The sequence below is a fragment of the Acomys russatus genome, chromosome 7 (assembly GCF_903995435.1).
Source record: "Acomys russatus chromosome 7, mAcoRus1.1, whole genome shotgun sequence".
In the NCBI taxonomy this organism is placed as follows: domain Eukaryota; kingdom Metazoa; phylum Chordata; class Mammalia; order Rodentia; family Muridae; genus Acomys; species Acomys russatus.
The window spans coordinates 68,326,862-68,348,112 of NC_067143.1; the positions used below are offsets into that span (position 1 = coordinate 68,326,862).

At 50.1% G+C, this 21,251-nt stretch overlaps 1 protein-coding gene across 1 annotated transcript in view; it reads left to right on the top strand.

Moving 5' to 3' along the window:
- The first annotated feature begins 1,123 nt into the window (after positions 1-1,123).
- The window catches only part of Vps35l (VPS35 endosomal protein sorting factor like), a 105,740-nt gene continuing 85,612 nt past the window's right edge, over positions 1,124-21,251 (top strand). Inside the window, exons 1-7 of the mRNA XM_051149295.1 lie at positions 1,124-1,349; positions 4,648-4,747; positions 6,505-6,672; positions 9,636-9,758; positions 11,326-11,350; positions 15,555-15,631; positions 16,553-16,681. Of these exons, the coding sequence (XP_051005252.1) occupies positions 1,249-1,349; positions 4,648-4,747; positions 6,505-6,672; positions 9,636-9,758; positions 11,326-11,350; positions 15,555-15,631; positions 16,553-16,681 (723 nt within the window). The 5' untranslated portion in view covers positions 1,124-1,248. The remainder of the gene's footprint in view (positions 1,350-4,647; positions 4,748-6,504; positions 6,673-9,635; positions 9,759-11,325; positions 11,351-15,554; positions 15,632-16,552; positions 16,682-21,251) is intronic.

Consider the following 21,251-nt stretch of genomic DNA (forward strand, 5'->3'; position numbering starts at 1 on the left):
TGTCCCCTAGAAATGTCCACACTACCATCCCCATAACTGTAGAGCTATTGTTCTACAGTCCCCAGGCAAGAGGTGAGTGGTGTGCCCATTTGAAGTGGATGCCCTGCTCTGTTACAGACCAGGGTCAGCACTGCAGGAAGACAGGCTTTGAGAGCAAAGGACAGCCCGACTTGGAAGTAGGATGGGGAAGGCGTGAGGAGTCACTGCTGTCCGGTATTTCCCAGTCTAAACCCATTCTTACTTGAGTTGTTTGAATCTCAAGCTCGGGTACTCACTAGCTTTGAGCTCCAGAGGTTTCTATTGAAAAGGGAGTGTGCAAAGTGTGTTGAATAAAGTTATCTGTTACTACAGTGTGGTAAATCATGAGAGAGAGCGAGAGAGCGAGAGAGCGAGAGAGAGAGAGAGCGAGAGAGAGAGAGAGAGAGAGAGAGAGAGAGAGAGAGAGAGAGAGAGAGAGAGAGAGAGAGAGAGAGAGAGAGAGAGAACAGAGACAGGAGGATCTCTGAGTTTGAGGCCAGCCTGGTCTACAAAGCAAATCTGGGACTGCCAAGGCTACACACTACACACAGTGAAACTGTCTTGGAAAACCCAAAACAAACAATCCAAGAAAAAGAAGAAAGAAAAGGAAAGGAAACACAACATAGGAGCAGCCAAAGTTCTGTGGTCAGGATTGCTTGTCCATATTCCGACTTATGTTGTTAGTCGTGAGGAAAAAAACGCCCGAAGTCCTCACTCCTAGGAAGCGTGGAGAGAACCCATGCTGAACAGCGAATTCCCTTCAGAATTCTGGCTCTCAGCAGGGATGGGTGTGCACACTCCTCCCTGTCACTAGAGGGCGCAGGCGGGCAAGCAGCCAGCGGAGTTCTGCCCCTGGCCATCCTGGCCAGTCAGTGGGGGAGCTCAGAGAGTAATGGTATCTACTGAGGACCTGAGTTCAAGCGAAGGAAGGACCAATACCTGTCGGTTATTCTCCTCAACCCCCACCCCCTAACGTGCACCGTGGCCCATCTACACACACATAAATTTAAGTCAGGTGTGGTGATGCAGGTTTTTAATCCCCCTCATTCGGAAGGCAGGGATAAATAATTCCTATTATCAAAATTAAAAAACAAAGCAAATCAAGGCGGATGACGGAACTTGGGTTTTGCGAGGCCATTGGAGGACCGGAACCCGGGGGAAGTTGCCCCTCACAATCATGGTGGATGACGGAGCTCAGGATCTTCAGAACGGAAGCTGCCCTTCACAATCATGGCGGCCAGGGCGGGGCCAAGCTTCTCGAGTTGCGAGAAAAGGGGCTGGCCGCCGAGAACAAGGGATCATGTGACTGGGAAGATGGCTGTCTTTCCCTGGTAAGGAAGAACCCGGGAGTGGGCTCGGGGAGGGGCCGCCCTTAGCGTCTCTCTGCGTGGGTGGGCAAATCGATGGCCTCCATCCCAGCCCGGGTTGTCAGGACTACGGAAGAGCAGAACCGCTGTCAGTCCTCTGCTCCTCCCCACGATCCCGCGGCCCCTTCCATCATGCCTACTCCGTCCTAGGCTTCCGCCTCCCTGGGAGAAGTTGGCAGGTCCTGGGGGTTCTGGGGAAGGGGCTGAAGCGGCCCCGAGTCTGCGCACCCAGGAGCATTGGTAGTTTGATTCCTGCGTTAGCTTTCCCCATCTGTGAAGTGGGGGCATGCATCTTCCTCTGTGTAGTGCCCTCAGACGTGTTTCTTGTCCTCAAGGAACGGTCAGTGTAATAGAACACAGAAGAGAGGGTGGGCCCGAAGGAGGGAGCAGTCAGTCAACCCCACTGGCGGCACGGGAAGACTGACTGCAGAGAAGAGCTTTCAACTGGGTCTTGCAGGAAGAATAGGAACCCACCAAGCAGGAAGGAATAGCGTGTGCACAAGTGACGGGCATACACTTTTTGTGCTTGGAAGTGAGGCGGGTTGCAGCAGGTGATTTGTGTCACCAAGGAACCTACACAAGATAAGCAGATGATAAGGTGGTTGAGGATTGGAGATCTTGCATTCTCAGCAGCTAATTTTCTGGCTTTTCTCTTCAGTTAACGAGAGGTGGCCCATGATGCCTGAGTACGAGCAGGAGAGAAAGTTGCAGTCTTAGGTCTTGAACTGGACCAGCATCAACCCTCTGGCTTTACGTTGGCCCCACATTTACCTCATTCAATCCTGCAGACTTAAGAGACCACTCCAGGGCACAGCACACAAGCGTGGGTGCCGTGGGCCTCTTAGACCACACCCTGGGCTTCTTTCACCTCATGCTGGTTTAGCCAAAAGGCCCCTTTGAAAAGTAGAATGACTTGGGGCTGGAGAGATGGCTCAGAGGTTAAGAGCACTGCCTGCTCTTCCAGAGGTCCTGAGTTCAATTCCCAGCAACCACATGATGGCTCACAACCATCTATAATGTGATCTGATGCCCTCTTCTGGCCTTCAGGTGTACATGCAGGCAGAGCTCTCTATACATAATAATAAATAAACCTTTAGAAAACATTAGACCAAAGAGGCCAATGAGTGAGAATCATCTGGTTTCAGTGAACTCCTTTGGACTGCTTAATAAATGACTACAGGAAGATGCTCTTAGTAGGCCTCCTCACTACAGTTTTCCCTTTGGTGTTTTCATGATACACACTGATGGGGCCACGGCTCTGCTAGTCCTAGGCTCTTTGTAGTCTTCCCCTGTGGGGCAGGCGCTAAACATTGCTCTGTGTGGTGCTGCATGCTCATCTCTCAGTTTTGCCCACTTACTTCGTGTTCCTTAATGAAAAAGACAGAATCATGTCCATCTTCCTGGTGAATGTAGGCACGCTGTAGTTCCTGTTGATGAATGAGGGAACTGAGGAGGCCCAAGAGATGTGTTCGTCTGCTCACATTTCTCAAGGGATGTGCTAAGTGCCCAGCATGCAGCATATTTTCCCCACAGCATCTTATTTAATACTCCAACTCCGATTTTCACTTGAGAATATGGAGTGAGAGTTGGCCTAAAGTCATGCAACCGCCAGGTGAATTCAAGGGATTTGGAAGCCGAGGAAGGTTACTGGCCTCTTGGAGTTTGCTGTTTCCCCAGAGGAGGGAAAGTAGAGATGGGGATTGGCCTGTGTAACCAGAAAAAAACTGTTTCCAGCTGGCCAGTGGTGGAGCACACCTTTAATCCCAAGCACTAGGGAGGCAGAGGCAGGTGGATTGCTGTGAGTTCGAGGCCAGCCTGATCTACAGGGTGAGTTCCAGGACAGCCAAGGCTACACAGAGAAACCCTGTCTCCGAAACAAACAAACAAACAAACAACCTAAAAACAACAACAACAACAACAACACCCAAAGGGCAAAGCAAAACAAACAAAACCCAAAACTGTTTCTGGGTTGTACGAATGGGAGGTGTCTGTATCTTTGTTAGAGAAAAGCTGAGTTTTGGAAACTACTGGAACTGTGAGATGGCGTGTTTGGCAGTGGGTTGCTGAGTGTGCTGTAGGAGAGAGCATGGGCTGCACACACAGTGAATGGGACAGAAAAGCAAAGGGAAGCAGGAAGTTACAAAGGACATCGTGGGTAAGGCCACCTGGTGGTTCTCCCTGAAGGCAGGCCTAGTGATCAGATGTGTGTCCTGGGGCGACCCTAAAGCGGTGACATCTCTCTTCCCCTCCTCCCCATTGGAACAGGTTCAGTTTAAGTGTGTGTGGCCTTTTCTCCAAGCCCCTCTAGGACTGTCCTCTGCCCTTCGTTCTGACTCCTCCCTCTCACTGACCCTTTGTCTTAACCCTAAGCTGATGAAGATACTTTTTTCTTTTCCTTTTTGAGACAAGCTTTCTCTGTGTAGCCTTGCCTGTCCTGGACTCACTTTGTAGACCAGGCTGGCCTCGAACTCACAGAGATCCACCTGTCTCTGCCTCCTAAGTGCTGGGATTACAAGTGTGTGCCACTGCGCCCGGCCTATGAAGATATATTTGCCATTTCCTCCTCTTCCTCCTCCTCCTTCTTCTTTTTTTCCTTCCCTGTCTTTTCAAAATGCCCAGCCTGGGCTTCTCACTTCTCTGAACTTAATCTCCTCGGGCACCTTCTCCAAGCTGTGGCTGTGGACCCTGAGCCCTGCTGTGTCTGTCCAGCTCTGGGGGCAGGGGCGGGGGTGGGTCCCCTGAGCCCCGCTGTGTCTGTCCAGCCCCGGGAGGTTTTGTCCGTGCTATGGCTGCCTGGCCTCAACAGCAGCCGTTGCTTGCTTCACACCCTGAGTCAGTACACACTGGAAACAGGGCTGGGGAAACTGGGCCCTCTTGGTAAGCTCCCCTGTGCACTGCATCTGGCCTCTCTGATTTATTAGCAGAGTTTGTACCTTCAAATAGCTTTTTATAGCTTACTTGGAGTCCTCGCCTAGTGCACAGAGTTTTGGGTTTCATCCCTAGCATGGTTTAAACAGGGTGTGATGGAGCATGCCTGTAATTCCAAGGCTTGGAAGGTGGAGGAGGTGTGAGGACCTAGTGAGATTCGGGCTAGCCTTGACTATAGTGATTTCAAATAAATGAAATAATCATTTTTATGTTCCTTATTTGGTGTTTTGTATTGTTCTTGCTGGCAACATTATGTGCTTCAGATTGCTCCCCTGTCAATGGGTAGCAGTCTGATGTCACCTTTCTGATTTGCCAAGTGTCTTGCTGTTCACAGGCACTCCCGGAACAGGAACTACAAGGCGGAGCTGGCGTCTTGCAGGTTGGAGACAGTGCCTCTGGAGTGTGGGGACTACCACCCGCTGAAGCCCATCACTGTGAGTCCTGGCAGGCTGCCTTGGTGCTAGTGGCGACTGCTTTTCATCCCCTCTCATTAGGTTAACTTCTGTCACCTTTGCACTCCACCTTCTCATGTCTTTAAAGTTGCCTTGGGTGAGGACTCCTGATTTGGAGGCTTCCTGATATGGTGGGGTCAGGGTGGGGAGTGGGTGTGGGTGTGGGTGAGGTGCTGGGTGGAGCTGTCCTGAAGAGCATTGGACAAGAGACCTGTTGGCCCTCCTCTACTGTTAGCACTTATTAACAAGTGCAGCTGCCTCTTGTCCCTTGGTGTCCTGGAGAGATTGGCCTCAGGTACCCCGAGATACCAAAACCCTCCCAAGGTTCTGATGTAAAGTTTGTATATAACCTTTGTACACCCTCCCACGTGTGGGCCAGTGTGGTGGTGCACACCTGCCACCCTCCCACTCAGGAGGTGAGGGTAGGAGGAGCAAGAGTTCAAGGTCATCTTGGTTATACAGCAAGTTCAAGGTCAGCCCTACTATGAGAAACTGTCTCAAAGTAAGTAAGTAAGTAAATAAATATACTGTTTGTGTTACTCATAATGACCAGCACTGTGCCACCACAGTGTCAAGGGCTGTTACCTTGTGTAGTTTAGGAAGTGACAGTCTGTACTGGTCTGCTCCGATGAATCGACACTGTTTTGCTAGTCAGGTGATCTGCCACTGAGACACATGCCCCAAGACATGTGCAGGGATTTTTATTGAATATGCAGTCATAGAACCTTGGACGCTGAGTGCCAGTCATGTCGTGGTCCTACCTAGACCCCTGCTGCCAGGCAGATGCCTTGGTGGCCTTGCTGGAATGCAGATTTCCAGGGCTGGAAAGAGAGCTTCTCGGGTAAGCGCTCCTGTAGGAGAGATCCCAGGTTCCAAGGAAAGACAGCAAGACAGGCCTGTGGTGGCGCTCTGGCCGCATAGAGAGCACTAGGCTAGTCTGGTCTAGTGAGCTCCTGTCTTAAATAAGATGAGCAAACAACCAAACCTGAGACCATAGCTATGCCTACTCCTACAGTGGGAAGGAATCTTTTCTACATTCTCAGTCTGCCACAAGCTGGTTGGTCTGCATGTCCAGCAGTTTCTGGGTGACCATCCAGCTGATCCTGAGGGTGTTCCAACAGCAAAAGCCTGCATCCTGCTCTCTACCCGCAGTCCATACGTAACACTTCTGTGACCCCACGTGTCAGATAGCAGCAAGCCATTCTTCAGCAGACACCAGCCATGGGGGACACTTTGGGACTGACCCTACTTAGGACTAGCTACCACCAGACCCCACTTCAGTTACCTGGGCCATGTCTGGAGTGTCCCCTGTGCCTCTGACCCCCATAGATTGGGGTCTTGCTGTCCTTCCTTGGTGTCTGTTAATTTGCTGAGACTCTGTGCAGAGCTCAGGGAAGCCCTCCTGGTGGGACACTGTGGGTTCCTCGTAGGAACCCACTTGCCAGCTGGAGGTAGAGTGTCCAGGAGACATGTATGGGATGACCCGGAGATTCTCTGCCCCTCAGGTAGCCCTCCTGCCACCTTCATCACAGGTGCTCCTCAGGTGCCTTCCATAAGGGATTAAACATGGGAGAAAGCTCTCAATGGTTAAGCTGATGGCTTTTAACTCCATTGCTGGCTTTGTCCTCCCTGGAGGCTGGGACAAATCCAGCTTCTACAGCAAGATGCAGCTAGCCACTTGGTTGACTGTCACTTGGTGCAGGTCCCGGGTGACCCCTGCTGCACAACTTTTTCCACAGGTCACCGAGTCAAAGACAAAGAAGGTGAGCCGGAAAGGAAGTACGTCATCCACGTCCTCCTCCTCTTCCAGCTCCGTGATTGACCCTCTGAGCAGCGTGCTTGATGGCACCGACCCCCTCTCCATGTTTGCAGCCACCTCGGACTCTGCTGCCACAGTGACAGCCATGGTAAGGCAGCCTGGCGAGCAGCAGGCCTCTCGGGTGTTGGGTCCTTACCTGCTGGGATGGTGGTTTGAAGGGTCACAGATAATGTGTTGGGGCATTCGGATTGTGACAATTCAGGGCATCCACACACCTCCAGGATTTTGATTGGGGCTGTTGACTGAAAGGGCCTGGGGAAATCTGTGAGGCCTCTATATTTTATTATTATTATTATTATTATTATTATTATTATTATTATTATTATTATTATTATTATTATTGAAGACAGGGTTTCTTTCTTTCTTTCTTTTTTCTTTTGAGACAGGGTTTCTCTGTGTAGCCTTGGTTGTCCTGGACTTGCTTTGTAGACGAGGCTAGCCTCTAACTTACAGTGATCCACCTGCCTGTGCCTCCTAGGTGCTGGGATTAAAGGCGTCGCCAGCACCTCTCTGCAAGACAGGGTTTCATGCAGTGCACACTGGCCTGTGTGAGATGACCTTGAACTTCTGATTCTCTAGCTCCACCTCCCAAGGGCTGGATTTACTAATATGAGCCGCCACTCCCAGTTTGTTCAGTGCTGGAGACTGAACCCGGGCCTTTGCATGCTAGGCAAGCACTCTACCAACTGAGCCACATCCCTAGGTTCCCCAGCCCCTCTGCATTAAAAAAAAAAGCTTTTTTTTGACCTCACAATATGTCTTAGAGAACTTTCCATGCTGTGACCTTATTTTGCATGGCTGCACTGTATTCTGACTCCTTTGCTGCCACCCTTGGAGTCTAGCGGTTCATGTCTCTTAAATATGTAACTTTTGATGCCTGTGTGCAGGGACACTGTAGGACTCCCATTTTTCCCAGGACTCTCTGCCATGGGTTCCTGAGGACAAAGAGATTAGAGGTGTCGGGGGCGGGGGCAGGGCTTGGAGGGGGCCAGAGAGGCAGGATTTAGATGGCTGTGAGCAGGAAGGAATGACCTCTGGGACCAGCTTTGGCGAGTTTGGGGTGAACATGGTTCTTGGGGAGTGGGTGTGGGGTCCCTGGGGTAGGTGTACGCTATTGGCTGGGGCCAGGAGTGCCAGGGATGCTTTACTTGCATTTGGCAGCATGGTCCAGTCATATGAGCAGGAACACAGTACCTAATTATCCTCAGGGCAGCAGTGGGGAGTGTGTTAGCAGGGAGCTGTGTCAGACATAGTCCTGATACAGTTAGAGACATCTGTGCTTAGGGAGTCCCCATCTAGCGCTGGGCTTGGGTGAGCTGTCTGGACATGGTGCTGCCACTGAGCCATTGCCTCAAAGGCTTAGTGCTCTGCATTCCTGCCAGCCGTGCTATGTCTTACCTGTTTCCCTGACTGACTATTAGCAGTTATTTTAATTTTCTGCTATTTGGATTGTTGGGAAAGTTTTTTGTTTTTTCAGTGTACTTAACAAAATTTCTTTTGATTTATTTGTTTTATTTTATGTGCATGATTGTTTGGCGGCATGTGTATATATGCCTTGCGTATATGCATGTGGAGGACAGAGGAGGGCACTATTGACTGGTGTTGAAATTACAGATGGTTGTGAGCTGCCGTGTAGGTTTTCTGCGAGAACAGTATGTGCTCTTAACCACTGAGTCGTCTCTGTAGCCCCTCAGGTGCTTTTAATTCTGTGTTTTAATTTAAAATTTTATATGTATATGTGTGTTTGCGTGTGTGTGGGGGGATGGGGGTAAGTGCGCACTTGCTTGTGTTTGGGGGTCAGAGGTCGACGTCAGGTGTCTCTCTGGATTGTTCTCCACCTTATATTGCTATATTGAGGAAGAATCTTACTTCAAACCAGATTTGGCTAGCCTACCTAGCTAAATTGCTCCAGGGATCCCATCTTCACCCTCACATCTTGCGAACACGAGGACCTGAGTTTGACCCTAAGAATGCGCGGTGTGGTGCACGCCTTTAATCCCAGCACGTGGGAGGCAGAGGGAGGTGGATCTTCATGAGTTTGAGGCCAGCGTGGTCTATAAAGCGAGTTCCAGGACAGCCAGAGCTGTTTCACAGAGACCCTGTCTCAAAAACAAACAAACAAACAAAAACAAAAACAAAAAAAAGTTAGACAGAGTGGTGCATTCTTACAATCTCAGTGGGGGGGGGGTGGAGGGAAGAGGTGGATCCATGGGGCTTGCTTGGCCAGTTAAATTGGCCCAATAGGTAAAGTACCAGGCCTCAAAGACTGCCTGAGGAATGACATCTGAGGTTGACTTTTGGTGCACACGTCCCTGTGGGTCTCTCCTTTCTCGGGGGACATTGGCCACTGGCCCCTGAGGAAAAAGGGAGCAGAAGTGGTGAGCAGGCTTCCGATGGCCGTGAGTATGATGGAATGACTTCTGGGAACAGCCTCAGTGAGATAGCTCAACTCTATTCAAGGGAAATGCAGACAGGAAATAGGACAGGGTGGTAATCCAGGCTTCGCCTGATAGGTGCCTACAGTGTGCTTTATGTGCATTCTGGCAGCATGATCCTGCCATAGGAACAGGAGCATAAGACCTAATTATCCTGTGGGTGGCAGGAGGAGAGCGTTTTCAGGGAAGTGTTTCAATGGTGATACGCCAGACACGGTTAGGCATCTGTGCATAGAGATGCTGTCCAGACAAGGTCTGCATAGAATAGGAGGCCCTGTTGGGGGAGGGAGCCCTCTGTTTCATGCTGAGTACCAGAGCAGTCTGGGCAAGGTGGACAGCAGGGTTCTCCAACTCACCCAAGCCAAACCATTATGGCACACGCCTTTAACTCCAGCACCTGAGAGGCAGATGCAGGCTGGTTCCAGGATAGCCAGGCCTACACAGAAAACTCCTGTCTTAAAAAACAAAAAAATAAGAAGAAAGAAAACAATATTGTTGTGGCTGGACTGTAGCTGGGTGGTAAAGGGCTTGCCTGGCATGCTCAGGGTCCTGAGAAACAGAACCAACAATGCCAACAAGAGCTTCTGTCCTAAGGAGGTTGTCTTTCCCTCTGTAGGACAGCTCCAGAAAGAAACGTGATAAGGATGACAGCTCCTTCGTGGGACCTGATTTTGAGCCCTGGGCCAACAAACGGGTTGAAATCCTTGCCCGGTACACGACTACGGAGAAGCTGTCTATCGTGAGTGCCCAGCTGCATGCCAGCCTTAGAGGCCCAGCTCCCGCGTCCTAGAGTTTCCTCTACTATGTCAGTGTTACTTGGGAGAGAGTGTGCTGTTGGCTTCTAAAACTTTCTTTGTTAAGATTTAGAGGTGCAGCTCAGTTCAGAGAAGGACTTGGCAACATGGCCCCCTTGGGGGAGGGTGAGTGAAGAAGGGAAGAGAATACCTAGGAGAGGAGGGCAGGCTGCACCTCCCTCCCCATGTGCCCCTTGGAGCTGGAAGCTTGCTCTCGGTTGGCTTAGTGCATGAGGTAGTTGGCTGTGTCCGGGGAATGTGTGGGGTAGGTCTTCTCTTTGCCCCAGGCAAGTTACTCCTCAGATAAGCAGTGCCCTCCTGGGGCAAGTAGTACTGTGGTAGTAAAGGTCAGGCTCAGTGCTTATAGCCCAAGTTTTCCCTTTCGCCGGTGTTAAGAACTTTATGTCTCTCCTTACTCTAAGGCAGGTCCAGAGGTGGGGAGTCCAGGGCTGGGGTGACAGCTTCTAGGATCAGGTTTCAGGTCCATCCGTCTCACTCCTCTGCTGATTCTAGTGTTGCCTCATTGTAAGTTGACAGAGGGAAAGTAAAAGAAAGGTGTGGCCCCTCCCATCTCAGGGGGACTCCTGGCAGTCCCTTCAGCACCCCAGTTTCTGTGCTTTTGGAAGTGGCTGTGGATGGTATGTATATAGCTGCAAGGGAGGCTGGCTGGACAGTGTGGGCTCATGGCCGTCTGACTCAGGGAGCTTCTCCCTCATGCACTTCTTTCTGCTCCCTTTCCACAGGGCATGCTGAAGAGCATGGCAGGAAGAACTGATTGGCTGCTTTTTCTTCTTTTTTTCCTTTTCGAGACAGGGTTTCTCTATGTTATCTTGGCTGCCCTGGACTCACTTTGTAGACCAGGCTGGCCTCGAACTCACAGCAATCCACCTGCCTCTGCCTCCCAAGTGCTGGCTGATTGGCTATGGAACACTTTTTCTTCTATTTCCTTGAACGCGTAGGTTAATTCATAGAAGCATTTCTCAAGCATCGGCCCTTTCAACACCTGAGGGTCATTTGGAAATGTCTACAGCTATTTTGGCTGTTAGAATTTCAGGGGTTGCTTGGCATCTTGTGGGTGGAGCCCAGTGAGGCTGCAAAAGTCCACAGAGCATAGGCTAGACCTCCCAGAGTGAAGCTGTACAAGCCACAGAGGCAGGAGCATGATGGTGGAGAGCTTTGACTTAAGGATGTCTGAAATGGTTCTATCACTCAGTGCTGCTGGCATATCACAACTCTTGCAATTTGTTGTTTCGCTTGGAGAGCCCTCACACGAGTTGAAATTCAACTTTTAGGTGGTTTTAGCAGCTTTCCACAGGACTTGAGTTCAATTCCTAGCGTCTTTACCAGGCAGTTCACAACTGACTGTAACCCAGCTTCAGAGGACCCCACACCTCTGGCCCGGAGGGTGCCAACACTCAACATGTACATAATTCCTTCCCGCCCACAAATTAAAGAAATTAAAAAGAAGAAAAGCATTAATTACTGTTTTTGTTTGTTTGTTTGTCTTTGCAGAATCTGTTTATGGGATCAGAAAAAGGTAAGATGAGTGTTTTGATTGGTAAATTCTGCCCGAGCCCTCAGTGCTTCAGCCGCACTCACAGGGAGGGGACGCTTATGTCACTCAGCTGCCACGGTGTTTGTACAGTTGACGGCTGGGCTGATGGATGCTCTACAGAAATGCGTGCATAGAGCTTTAGTAAAAAGAGGGCAAGGAGGGCTGGAGAGATGGCTCAGAGGTTAAGAGCACTGTTGCTCTTCCAAAGGTCCTGAGTTCAATTCCCAGCAACCACAGGGTGGCTCACTACCATCTATAATGAGATCCATTGCCTTCCTGTGCCGGGAAGATGCACATGCGGGCAGAATACTGTATAAATAATAAAAATTAAAAAAATAAATAAAAGAGAGACCAAAGGAGCTCCCCAGGAGTAAAAGGCAAGCTTCCTGGTTAACATTTAGGAAGTCATTTTCATCCCCACCAGCTATGGATAGCTTTAGACCCTACCCTAACCTCTGCTTCTGTGTACAGGTGTTCCTTTTCCTGCGTGTGTAGGTGTGCATGCACTCATGTCCGTGTGGAGGTTAGAGGTCAACATTATGTGTCTTTCTCAATTGCTCTTCACCTTATTTATTGATACAAGGTCTTACTATGTAGCCCTGGCTGCCCTGGAACTCTACACCCTGTAGACCAGGCTACCCTCGAACTCACAGAGGTATGTCTGCTTCTGTCTCCCGAGTGCTGGGATTACAGGTTTGCGCCACCTTGCCCGGCTCTTTCACCTTATTTTTTGAGACAGAGTCTCACTAACTTTTAGCTCACTGACTTAGCTTGACTGGCTGGCTGGCAGGCAGGCAAGCTCCAGGGACCCAGACTCAGGTCCTCATGCCCAAGTGTCAATGTGTTACTGACTGAGTGGCATGGTCTCCAACCCTAACCCTTTCCTTTGGCTTAGAGCAACGGTTCTCAACTTTCCCAATGCTGCGACCCTTTAACACATGCCCTCATATTGTGGTGACCCCCAACCTTAAAATTATTTTCATTGCTACTTCAGAACTATAATTTTGTTACTATTATGAATCATAATGTAAAAATCTCTGTTTTCCGATGTTCTTAGGTGACCACTGTAGTTGTGGAGTTCTCACTGAGAACTGCTGCCTTAGCTATTTGTTCTTTGGGGGGAAAGCACATGTGCTCAGACTTACTGGCCTTTGGTCCCATAGCAAGTTCAAGGCCAGCCTGGGCTGTGTGATACTCTGTTTTGTTTTCTTTTTAAATCGAACAAGTAAGGTAATAATAGTATTCGTTGTGCATGTGAAGCCCTTATAAATGGGAACAGGGAGAAAGAAGCTAAAATAGGCAAATTAGTTCGAATCCTTGCTACTGTAGCTGTAATAGTTTGCGTATGAAGTGTTCTCTATGAGGTCATATTTGTATTGGGTGTGTGTGTGTGGTATGTGTGTATATGTATGTGCTGTGTGCATGCCCAGACATGGATGTGCAGAAGCCGGAGGAGGAGGACATTGAGTGTCCTTCTGTGTCATTTATTCCTTTGAGACAGTGTCACTCCCTGAGTTCGGAGCTAGCTAGGCTGGTGGCCAGCAAGGCCCGGTTGTCCTCCTGTCTGCCCTAACAGCACGGGGGTAACAGTGCTTGCTCGGTCCCTCTGGTGTTTTCCATGCTTCTGAGAATTTAAACTCAGATTATGAAGGCCTTTTACCCATGGAGCCATTTCTATATTCCCAGGGCAGTCAGTGTCTGGAGTGCTCATCGGGCTATTTTGGGAGGCTGGGATCTTTTGAGGGTGGAACTCATAGACGTAGCTCGCTAGTGGTTTGATTGTTATAACTAACCTCTGGTCCTGACCCTGCTTCCTGCTCCTCTTCTGTCCTCGGATGAGTAGCCTGCACTGCCATGACCTTCACAGCTTTGGGATTGGCCTGACTGGGGTGGGGGGAAGTGAGGAAACAATAGGCAAGTGCACAGAAAGGCTGGGATGGTGGCCCGTGTGCCTGATCACAGAAAGGCTGGGATGGTGGCCCGTGTGCCTGATCACAGAAAGGCTGGGATGGTGGCCCGTGTGCCCTGATCACAGAAAGGCTGGGATGGTGGCCCGTGTGCCTGATCACAGAAAGGCTGGGATGGTGGCCCGTGTGCCTGATCACAGAAAGGCTGGGATGGTGGCCCGTGTGCCCTGATCACAGAAAGGCTGGGATGGTGGCCCGTGTGCCCTGATCACAGAAAGGCTGGGATGGTGGCCCGTGTGCCCTGATCACAGAAAGGCTGGGATGGTGGCCCGTGTGCCCTGATCACAGAAAGGCTGGGATGGTGGCCCGTGTGCCCTGATCACAGAAAGCCTGGGATGGTGGCCCGTGTGCCTGATCACAGAAAGGCTGGGATGGTGGCCCGTGTGCCCTGATCACAGAAAGGCTGGGATGGTGGCCCGTGTGCCTGATCACAGAAAGGCTGGGATGGTGGCCCGTGTGCCCTGATCACAGAAAGGCTGGGATGGTGGCCCGTGTGCCCTGATCACAGAAAGGCTGGGATGGTGGCCCGTGTGCCCTGATCACAGAAAGGCTGGGATGGTGGCCCGTGTGCCTGATCACAGAAAGGCTGGGATGGTGGCCCGTGTGCCTGATCACAGAAAGGCTGGGATGGTGGCCCGTGTGCCTGATCACAGAAAGGCTGGGATGGTGGCCCGTGTGCCTGATCACAGAAAGGCTGGGATTGTGGCCCGTGTGCCTGATGGAGACAGACCACCAGCTGGAAACCCGCTGTGGAATGAGAAGGCTACATTAGGGCAGAATCAAGAGGAGGTTCAGGTTACAGGAGGGGAGACCTGGGGTTGGTACTCTGTACACAGCTGTCACCATCCATACTCAGACCAAGGGAAAGCCCAGCTCTTTCCATGGGTCTAAGGCATCGGGATCCTGGACATGGCCACGCTCATGCATGAATGCGCATCTTACAGGGGTACGCTTGCTCCCCACACTTTACCTTGTCCCCAGCAGCTGTGAGTTGAGCTGCTTTCCCATGACTTCCCACATCTGTGGACTCAAACCCTTTAAAGCCCTGAGCTGGGACAATCACTAAACAGTTCTCCCTTAAACTGTTACTGCTGTGCAAGTTGGTCACAGTGTAGTTCTTGGTAATTAAATCGAGTTGCCATGCTGTTAACCAGTAACAGACTCCCTACAGCCCACAAGAGAGTATGAACAGTGTGGTGTGTGAGCTGGCATTCTGCCACTGTAACAGAGTACCTCAGATGACCACTGAAAAGGAGGAAAGGCACATTTTGGCTTACAGTTTCAGAGGTTCCAGTCCACGGCTCTTGGTTCTGTGGCTTTGGGCCTGTGCTGGCACAGTCCAGTGTAGTGGGAGCACTTGCCAGAGGAGGCCTGGTCTCCTATGGGCACATTCTCAATGGCCTAACTTTCTGACACTAGCTCCACTTCCCACTGGCACCATGAGCTTGCGACCAAGCCTTCAATACATGGGCCTTTGAGGGACATTCCAATTTCATCCTGTATTCATTTGGTAGAAAGAGCAAGGGCTAAGTGAGTCACATGACCCCCGGTACCATCATAAGCATCCCTTTGAAAATGAGGACATGATTCTGAAATTGGTGGGCTTGGGCGGCAGCAGTGGTCTGGACAGATCCCTTTGGCCTTTGTCTGCATGTGACTTTGAGTCCATCATCTGCATCCATTGTCTCCTGCCAGTATTGGGGATGGTGTTGACAGCTGCTGGTTGAGACAGCCATGCCTGTTTGCCTCGGAAGAGGCATTTGACATAGTCTTCTCACTTTGGACAGATGGAGAGGGGGATATGTGTGTGTGTGTGTGTGTGTGTGTGTGTGTGTGTGTGTGTGTGTGTGTGTGTGTGTGTGTGTGTGTGTGTGTATGCCTGGTAATGCTCTGCCTGCCTGAGAGGCACTTCAGTTCAAGGCTAACAATGGCATGGCAGAGTTTTTCATTGTTCCTTCAGGAGTAAGCAAACAGTGGGGCGTGGTTATAAATACCACAGGCAGGCTTCACCTTTCCTGGACCACCTGGAGGCAGCTGCTGGTGGGAAAAGCTCCTGCTAGAACTTGAGCCCATGAGGAAGCTGAAACTGCTTTCAGCACCTCAGCCTTCTGAGGTGAATTTATTTCCTGGCATGTTCATGTTCATGCGAAAGATGCCATTCATGCTGGGTATGGGTGCAAGAGAAAACTGCTTGTGTGACTGTTATGTCTCCCATGTAGGCAGAGCTGGGGCGGCGGCTTCTGCCATGTCAGAGAAGGTTCGGACGCGTCTGGAAGAGCTGGATGACTTTGAGGAGGTGAGCAGGCCTCTTATGAGGCCCAGTGAATGGGGTGCTCTCCAGCTCTTTGCCAAGTGATGCCAGGCTGGGTGGCTGTTCCCTGCGCTAGGCCTCCCGCGGCTCTGACTTAGTGCAGAGAAAGATGCTGGGGCGAATGGCCAGTCACCGGTGAACCTGATGTGAACTGGCTCTTCTGGAGGCCTCTTTTCACTTTGTGATGTGGGAGCAATTCCTCTGTCATCTGGGGGCATTGTCAGCAGTAAAATCCGTGTGGATTCACTCCCAATGCAACAGCTTTATGTGGTGCAAAGATTCCTCCTCAAAGCATTGTTTACTAGGGCTTCTCTGCCTGTTGGATGTGGCCCATGAGACCCCTGTAATTGCTTGTGTGTGCTTTGAAAAACTGTCCCGTTTGCCAACTCTTAAGATCTGGCAAGTTTGGAGCTGGGGAGGTGACTCGGTTAAGTGCTTCTTGTACAAGCATGAAGACCTGAGTTTGATTCCCAGCGCCCACATAAAAAGCCCGGTGTGTCGTCTGCATGTATGTATGCAGACCTCTTACATCGCTGAAGGAGCAGAAGAGGGCATTGTGTCCCCTGGAACTGGGGTGACAGCTGGTTGTGAGCTGCCACGTGGGTTCTGGGAGCTGAATCCCGGTTCTCTGCCAGGTCGGTGAGTGCTGTTAACTGCTGAGCCATCTCTCTAACCCCAAGTCTTTATGCCAGAGCTTCTGGTACCAAGCCGGGCACACAGTAGGTCCTCAGGATATGAGTCCTGGTATCCTGTGCAGCACCATTGCCTGGTCAGGAGCTTGGCTTTGTCATCAGCAGGCTGGGGTGCAGATGGGGGACACTGAGGTGCCCAGCTGTCTGTGTGGAGGTGGTGGTCAAAGGCTTTTCCTTTTCCTCCTGCGCTCACCGCCCTGCCTTCTGCCGACAGGGATCCCAGAAGGAGCTGCTGAACCTGACCCAGCAGGACTACGTGAACCGCATCGAGGAGCTCAACCAGTCCCTGAAGGATGCCTGGGCCTCTGACCAGAAAGTGAAGGCTCTGAAAATTGTCATCCAGGTCAGGCCGTGGGAGGTTTTGTGGTTTTTCATTTCTTAAGTTTTCTGTGTAAAACACCACTTAATTTTGTTTTTCAGAGTCTTCCCTCAGGGTCTTTCCCTTATTCATCAGTTCTATACTCACAGATGTCCTTTGAGAAGCTGTGATTATGAATGTGTCCTCGGGCCACTGGAACCACTGTTGCCCTAGGTGACAGAATTCATGAATTGCCCAGCGCCGTGCAGTGCACAGGCCTTGGGACAAGTGCTGCCGTATTTGTGATTTGTGCACACTAAGGCTTGAGTAACTGTCTTCCAGGTTGCCTCAAGCAGACTGATTAGCTTGGAATCTGAGATGAATGTCCCTTTATACAGTTTAAATACAGTCATATAAGGAAAATACAGTCATACTGTAAAAAGTGTGTTCAGCAAATCGTCTTGGTGAATTTGTTGATTTGCTGATTGCTTGTGGAATCAGTTCTACAAGGAAAAGATTTTTGGTGTCTTTGTAAAGATTTATTTTTTATTTTATTTATTTATTTATTTATTTATTTTTAAAGATAGGGTTTCTCTGTGTAGCCTTGGCTGTCTTGGAACTCACTCTGTAGTTCAGCCTGGCCTTGAATTCAGAGATTTGCCTGCCTCTGCCTCATGAGTGCTGGGGTTAAAGGTGTGTACCACCACTGCCCAACTGTTTTTATTTGTATTTATGCATATGTGCAGAAGTCTTTTTGTGTGTGTGGGTTCCCATGGAGGCCAGAAGAGGGAGTCAGGCTCTCAGGAGCGGGAATCACAGGCAGTGTGGGCTGGCTGTTGTGAGGGAGTCAGGCCCTCAGGAGCGGGAATCACAGGCAGTGTGGGCTGGCTGTTGTGAGGGAGTCAGGCCCTCAGGAGCGGAATCACAGGCAGTGTGGGCTGGCTGTTGTGAGGGAGTCAGGCCCTCAGGAGCGGGAATCACAGGCAGTGTGGGCTGGCTGTTGTGAGGGAGTCAGGCCCTCAGGAGCGGGAATCACAGGCAGTGTGGGCTGGCTGTTGTGAGGGAGTCAGGCCCTCAGGAGCGGGAATCACAGGCAGTGCTCTTACCTAGAGCATTACCTCTCCATCCCCAGGAAAAGGTTGTTTTCTCCCCTTTGGCCCTGAAGACTCTCCTCTCCTGGCAAAAAGTACTTTGGTCAGGGGCTGGGTATGTGGGTGAGTTAGTGGAGTGTTTGCCTTGTATGCAGGAAGGCCCAGGTTTGGTCCGCTGCTCTGTATAACCTTGATGTGTTGTCAGATGGGAGCAGACTCAGTACTTAAGAGGTGGAAGCAGGAAGAGCAAGGTCATCCTTGCCCACGTAAGCCTGCTGGAGGACACCTGCCACAAAATAACAACAACAATAAAAATAGTAATAGTAATAATATAGTAATGCAAACTTAAAACCAAAACAGTAGAGACAGTGAGGCCCTCGGAGGAGTTAACCTGATGACCTGAATTGGATCCTCAGAACCCTCAGTGGAAGAAGAGAACTAACCCTGCAAGTTGTTGTCTGACTTCTACATGTGCACCGTGGCGCACAGTGGCACAGTGGCACACAGTGGCACACAGTGGCACACAGTGGTGCACAGTGGCACACAGTGGCACACAGTGGCACACAGTGGCACGTTCCCTCTCATACACAGAAAAGAAGTAAATACATATTTTAAAAAATTAAGAAAAATGAGAGGAGTGCTCAGGTCATGGTCAAAGAGAGAATTTGCATGCACCATGTTACTGTATTTAGAGTGTGTCTGAAAGCCATTTCAGTTCAGAGGGACTTTCATCTTCACTTCTTGTCTTGGTAATGGGACATTTTTCTTCTCACTGGGGGGAATGCACGTGCTCTTGAAGTGTTTGAAGTTGAATCTGTGTGCAGCAGGGTGGTCTTTCCTGGGGTTTCATGACTCAAGGAAAGCTGTGCTGTTTCCTCTCATCCCGTTATTTATAGAGTAAATACTCCTGGATAAAGAGCCTCTCATCCTGCTTGCAAACCAAGGCAACTTCAAGTTCAGATAGCTGCAGGTGTTTGCACTGTGGAGCGACTGCAGCCTGGAACTTAGGACTCAATCCGAGGTCACCAAACAGTGTCTGATTGATCAGTCCGTACCTGCTGGGCCCTCAAGTCCTTTTGAAGGTTATCACAAGGAAATGACAAAGGCATGTTGGGAAATAAGCAAGTTTCCCTGTTTCCCCTGTGACTGGCCTTTTGTCTTTCTTTTTTCTTTTTCGGTAGAGTACTTATTTATCTACCTGGAGAACCTGGATTCTGTCCCAAGAATGAAGTGAAATCCTCAACCAAAGTAATTTTCAGCACATAATTATTACATGCTTAAGCCTAGAATTTAGTGACTTTGAGCCTGGCTTGGTGGTGCACACTTCTAATCCCAGCACTGGAGTGGGTGGTCTGGAGGGTAGCTAGTTCATTGTTAGTCTGGGCTATATATTAAGACCCTACCAGTCAGGCAGTGGTGGCGCACTCCCTTAATCCCAGCTCTTGCGAGGCAGAGGCAGTTGGATCTCTGTGAGTTCGAGGCCAGCCTGGTCTACAGAGTGAGTTCCAGGACAGCCAGGACTACACAGAGAAACCCTGTCTCAAATGACCAAATCAAACCAAGCCCTACTTCCCCAAAGAAAAGAAATACCGTGACTTTCAGTACATTTAGAGCTGTGTAAGCCGCCCACACAGTCTAGTTTTAGAACATATCTTCATCACCCAAACTCCCTCCAACCTAACTGCAATCAGACCCCACCATGCTCCCCCCAGAATCCCGCAGCCTGCCTTCTGCCGCACGCATGCCATCCCTGGGCGCCACGGGAACGGCTCATTCTGAACACAATCTCTTGTGTCTGGCTTCTTTCACTTAGCTGAATATTTTGAGGTTCATGTGTGTTGTGTTGTGTGTTGGTGCCGTGTCTCTCTGGATAGTATTCCATGGCATGTGTAACCACAGTTTGTGTACCCATGAACAGTTGATGATGTCCAGTTGGCTCTGCCCTCTGAATGCTGCTTGTGGATTTAACATCACCTTCCTGTCTTCTGGGTAGATTCCTGGGAGCAGCCCTGGTGGGTTTCTGTTTCGATTATTTAGAAACTACCAAACTGCTTTTGAAAATGGCTGCCCCTTTACGTTCCCAGCAGCAGAGCTAAGGGTACTAGTCTGTCCCCGGTGCCCTAGTCGGGTGTGCCCTGGCCCGTGTGTGGAGGTTAGAGGACCGACAGCCTTGGGTGTCAGTCCTTACCTTCAGCTTTGTTTCTGACAAGGTCTCTTACTGCGCTGGGTTCTGATGCTTGGCTAGCTGACCCAAGCCCTGGGGATTCTTGTGCTGCCTACAGTCTTGCTGTAGGGCCTTCAGATTTAGCTTTGCCCTCGGCGTTACCCACTGAGCCACCTTCCTGGCACACAGCTAGTATTATACTGTCATTGCAAACACAGCAAAATACCCACCGCCATGTCAGTGTTTTTCCAGTAATGATGAGTTTGACGGCAGGTACCCCAGCCTCAGTAACATGTCAGTAATCAACCAGGGAACAGCAGTGTGTCTCAAGTGCTGATGCAGGTGTGCGACCCTGTCCAACCTGCACCCAGCCTGCTTTCCTTAGCATCTCAGGGTGCTGCACACTTGTGTTTTGATGTAAGAGTCTCACAGAGCCTGGGTTAAAAATACTGCTTCTTTGGTGTGTCGGCTGGAGATTCTTTATCCGTGTGTGTGTGTGTGTGTGTGTGTGTGTGTGTGTGTGTGTGTGTGTGTGTGTGTTATACATACATGTGTCAGGGGGTACATTTATGTGCATGTAGAGACCAGAGGTTAATGTTGCTTGGATATCTTCCTCTGTTGCTCTCCCCTTATTTTGAGAGGCAGGTCTCTCATCGAACCTTCTTTAACCCTGCCCACCAGTGCTGGCATGTGTGGCACGCCCCCAGCCTGGCTTTTTACAGGAGTGCTAGGCATCCAAACTCAGGGCCTCATGTTTGTATGTTTCTTTTTTTATTTTATTTATTGATTTTGTTTGTTTGTTTTTTTGAGACAGGGTTTCTCTGTATGGCTTTGGCTGTCCTAGATTCACTCTGTAAACCAGACTGGCTTTGAACTCAGAGCCAATTGTCTGCCTCTGCCTCCCAAGTGCTGGGGAAAAATATTTCTTTTTAGTTTGAAATTATTTCTCCCTTCCTCGTTTTGCCCTAGACCTTCCCACATACCCCTCCTTGCTTCTTTTCAAATTCATTGCCTCTTCTTCCGTTAATTGTTGTTACTTGCCTATGTGTATACATATACATATACCTAAATATAAGCTGCTCGGTCTGTATAATGTTACTTTTATGCATGGTTTTGGGGCCGACTATTTGGTATTGGAGAACCAGATGCTGTGTCTTCCTTGGGGAAGACTATTTCTCCCTCTCTCTGCATGCCTTAATTGCCTGTGGCTCTTTGTGTAGGTTGGAGCCTGGGGAGTGTTCTCTGGTGAGCGGTCTCTGTCCACACTAGCACATCTGTTGCTGTTCTTGTGCAGCTCATGTTTAGGCAGTCTTGAGACTATGGTGTCCTTTGAGATTGTCTATTTTTCTTTTCTGAGACA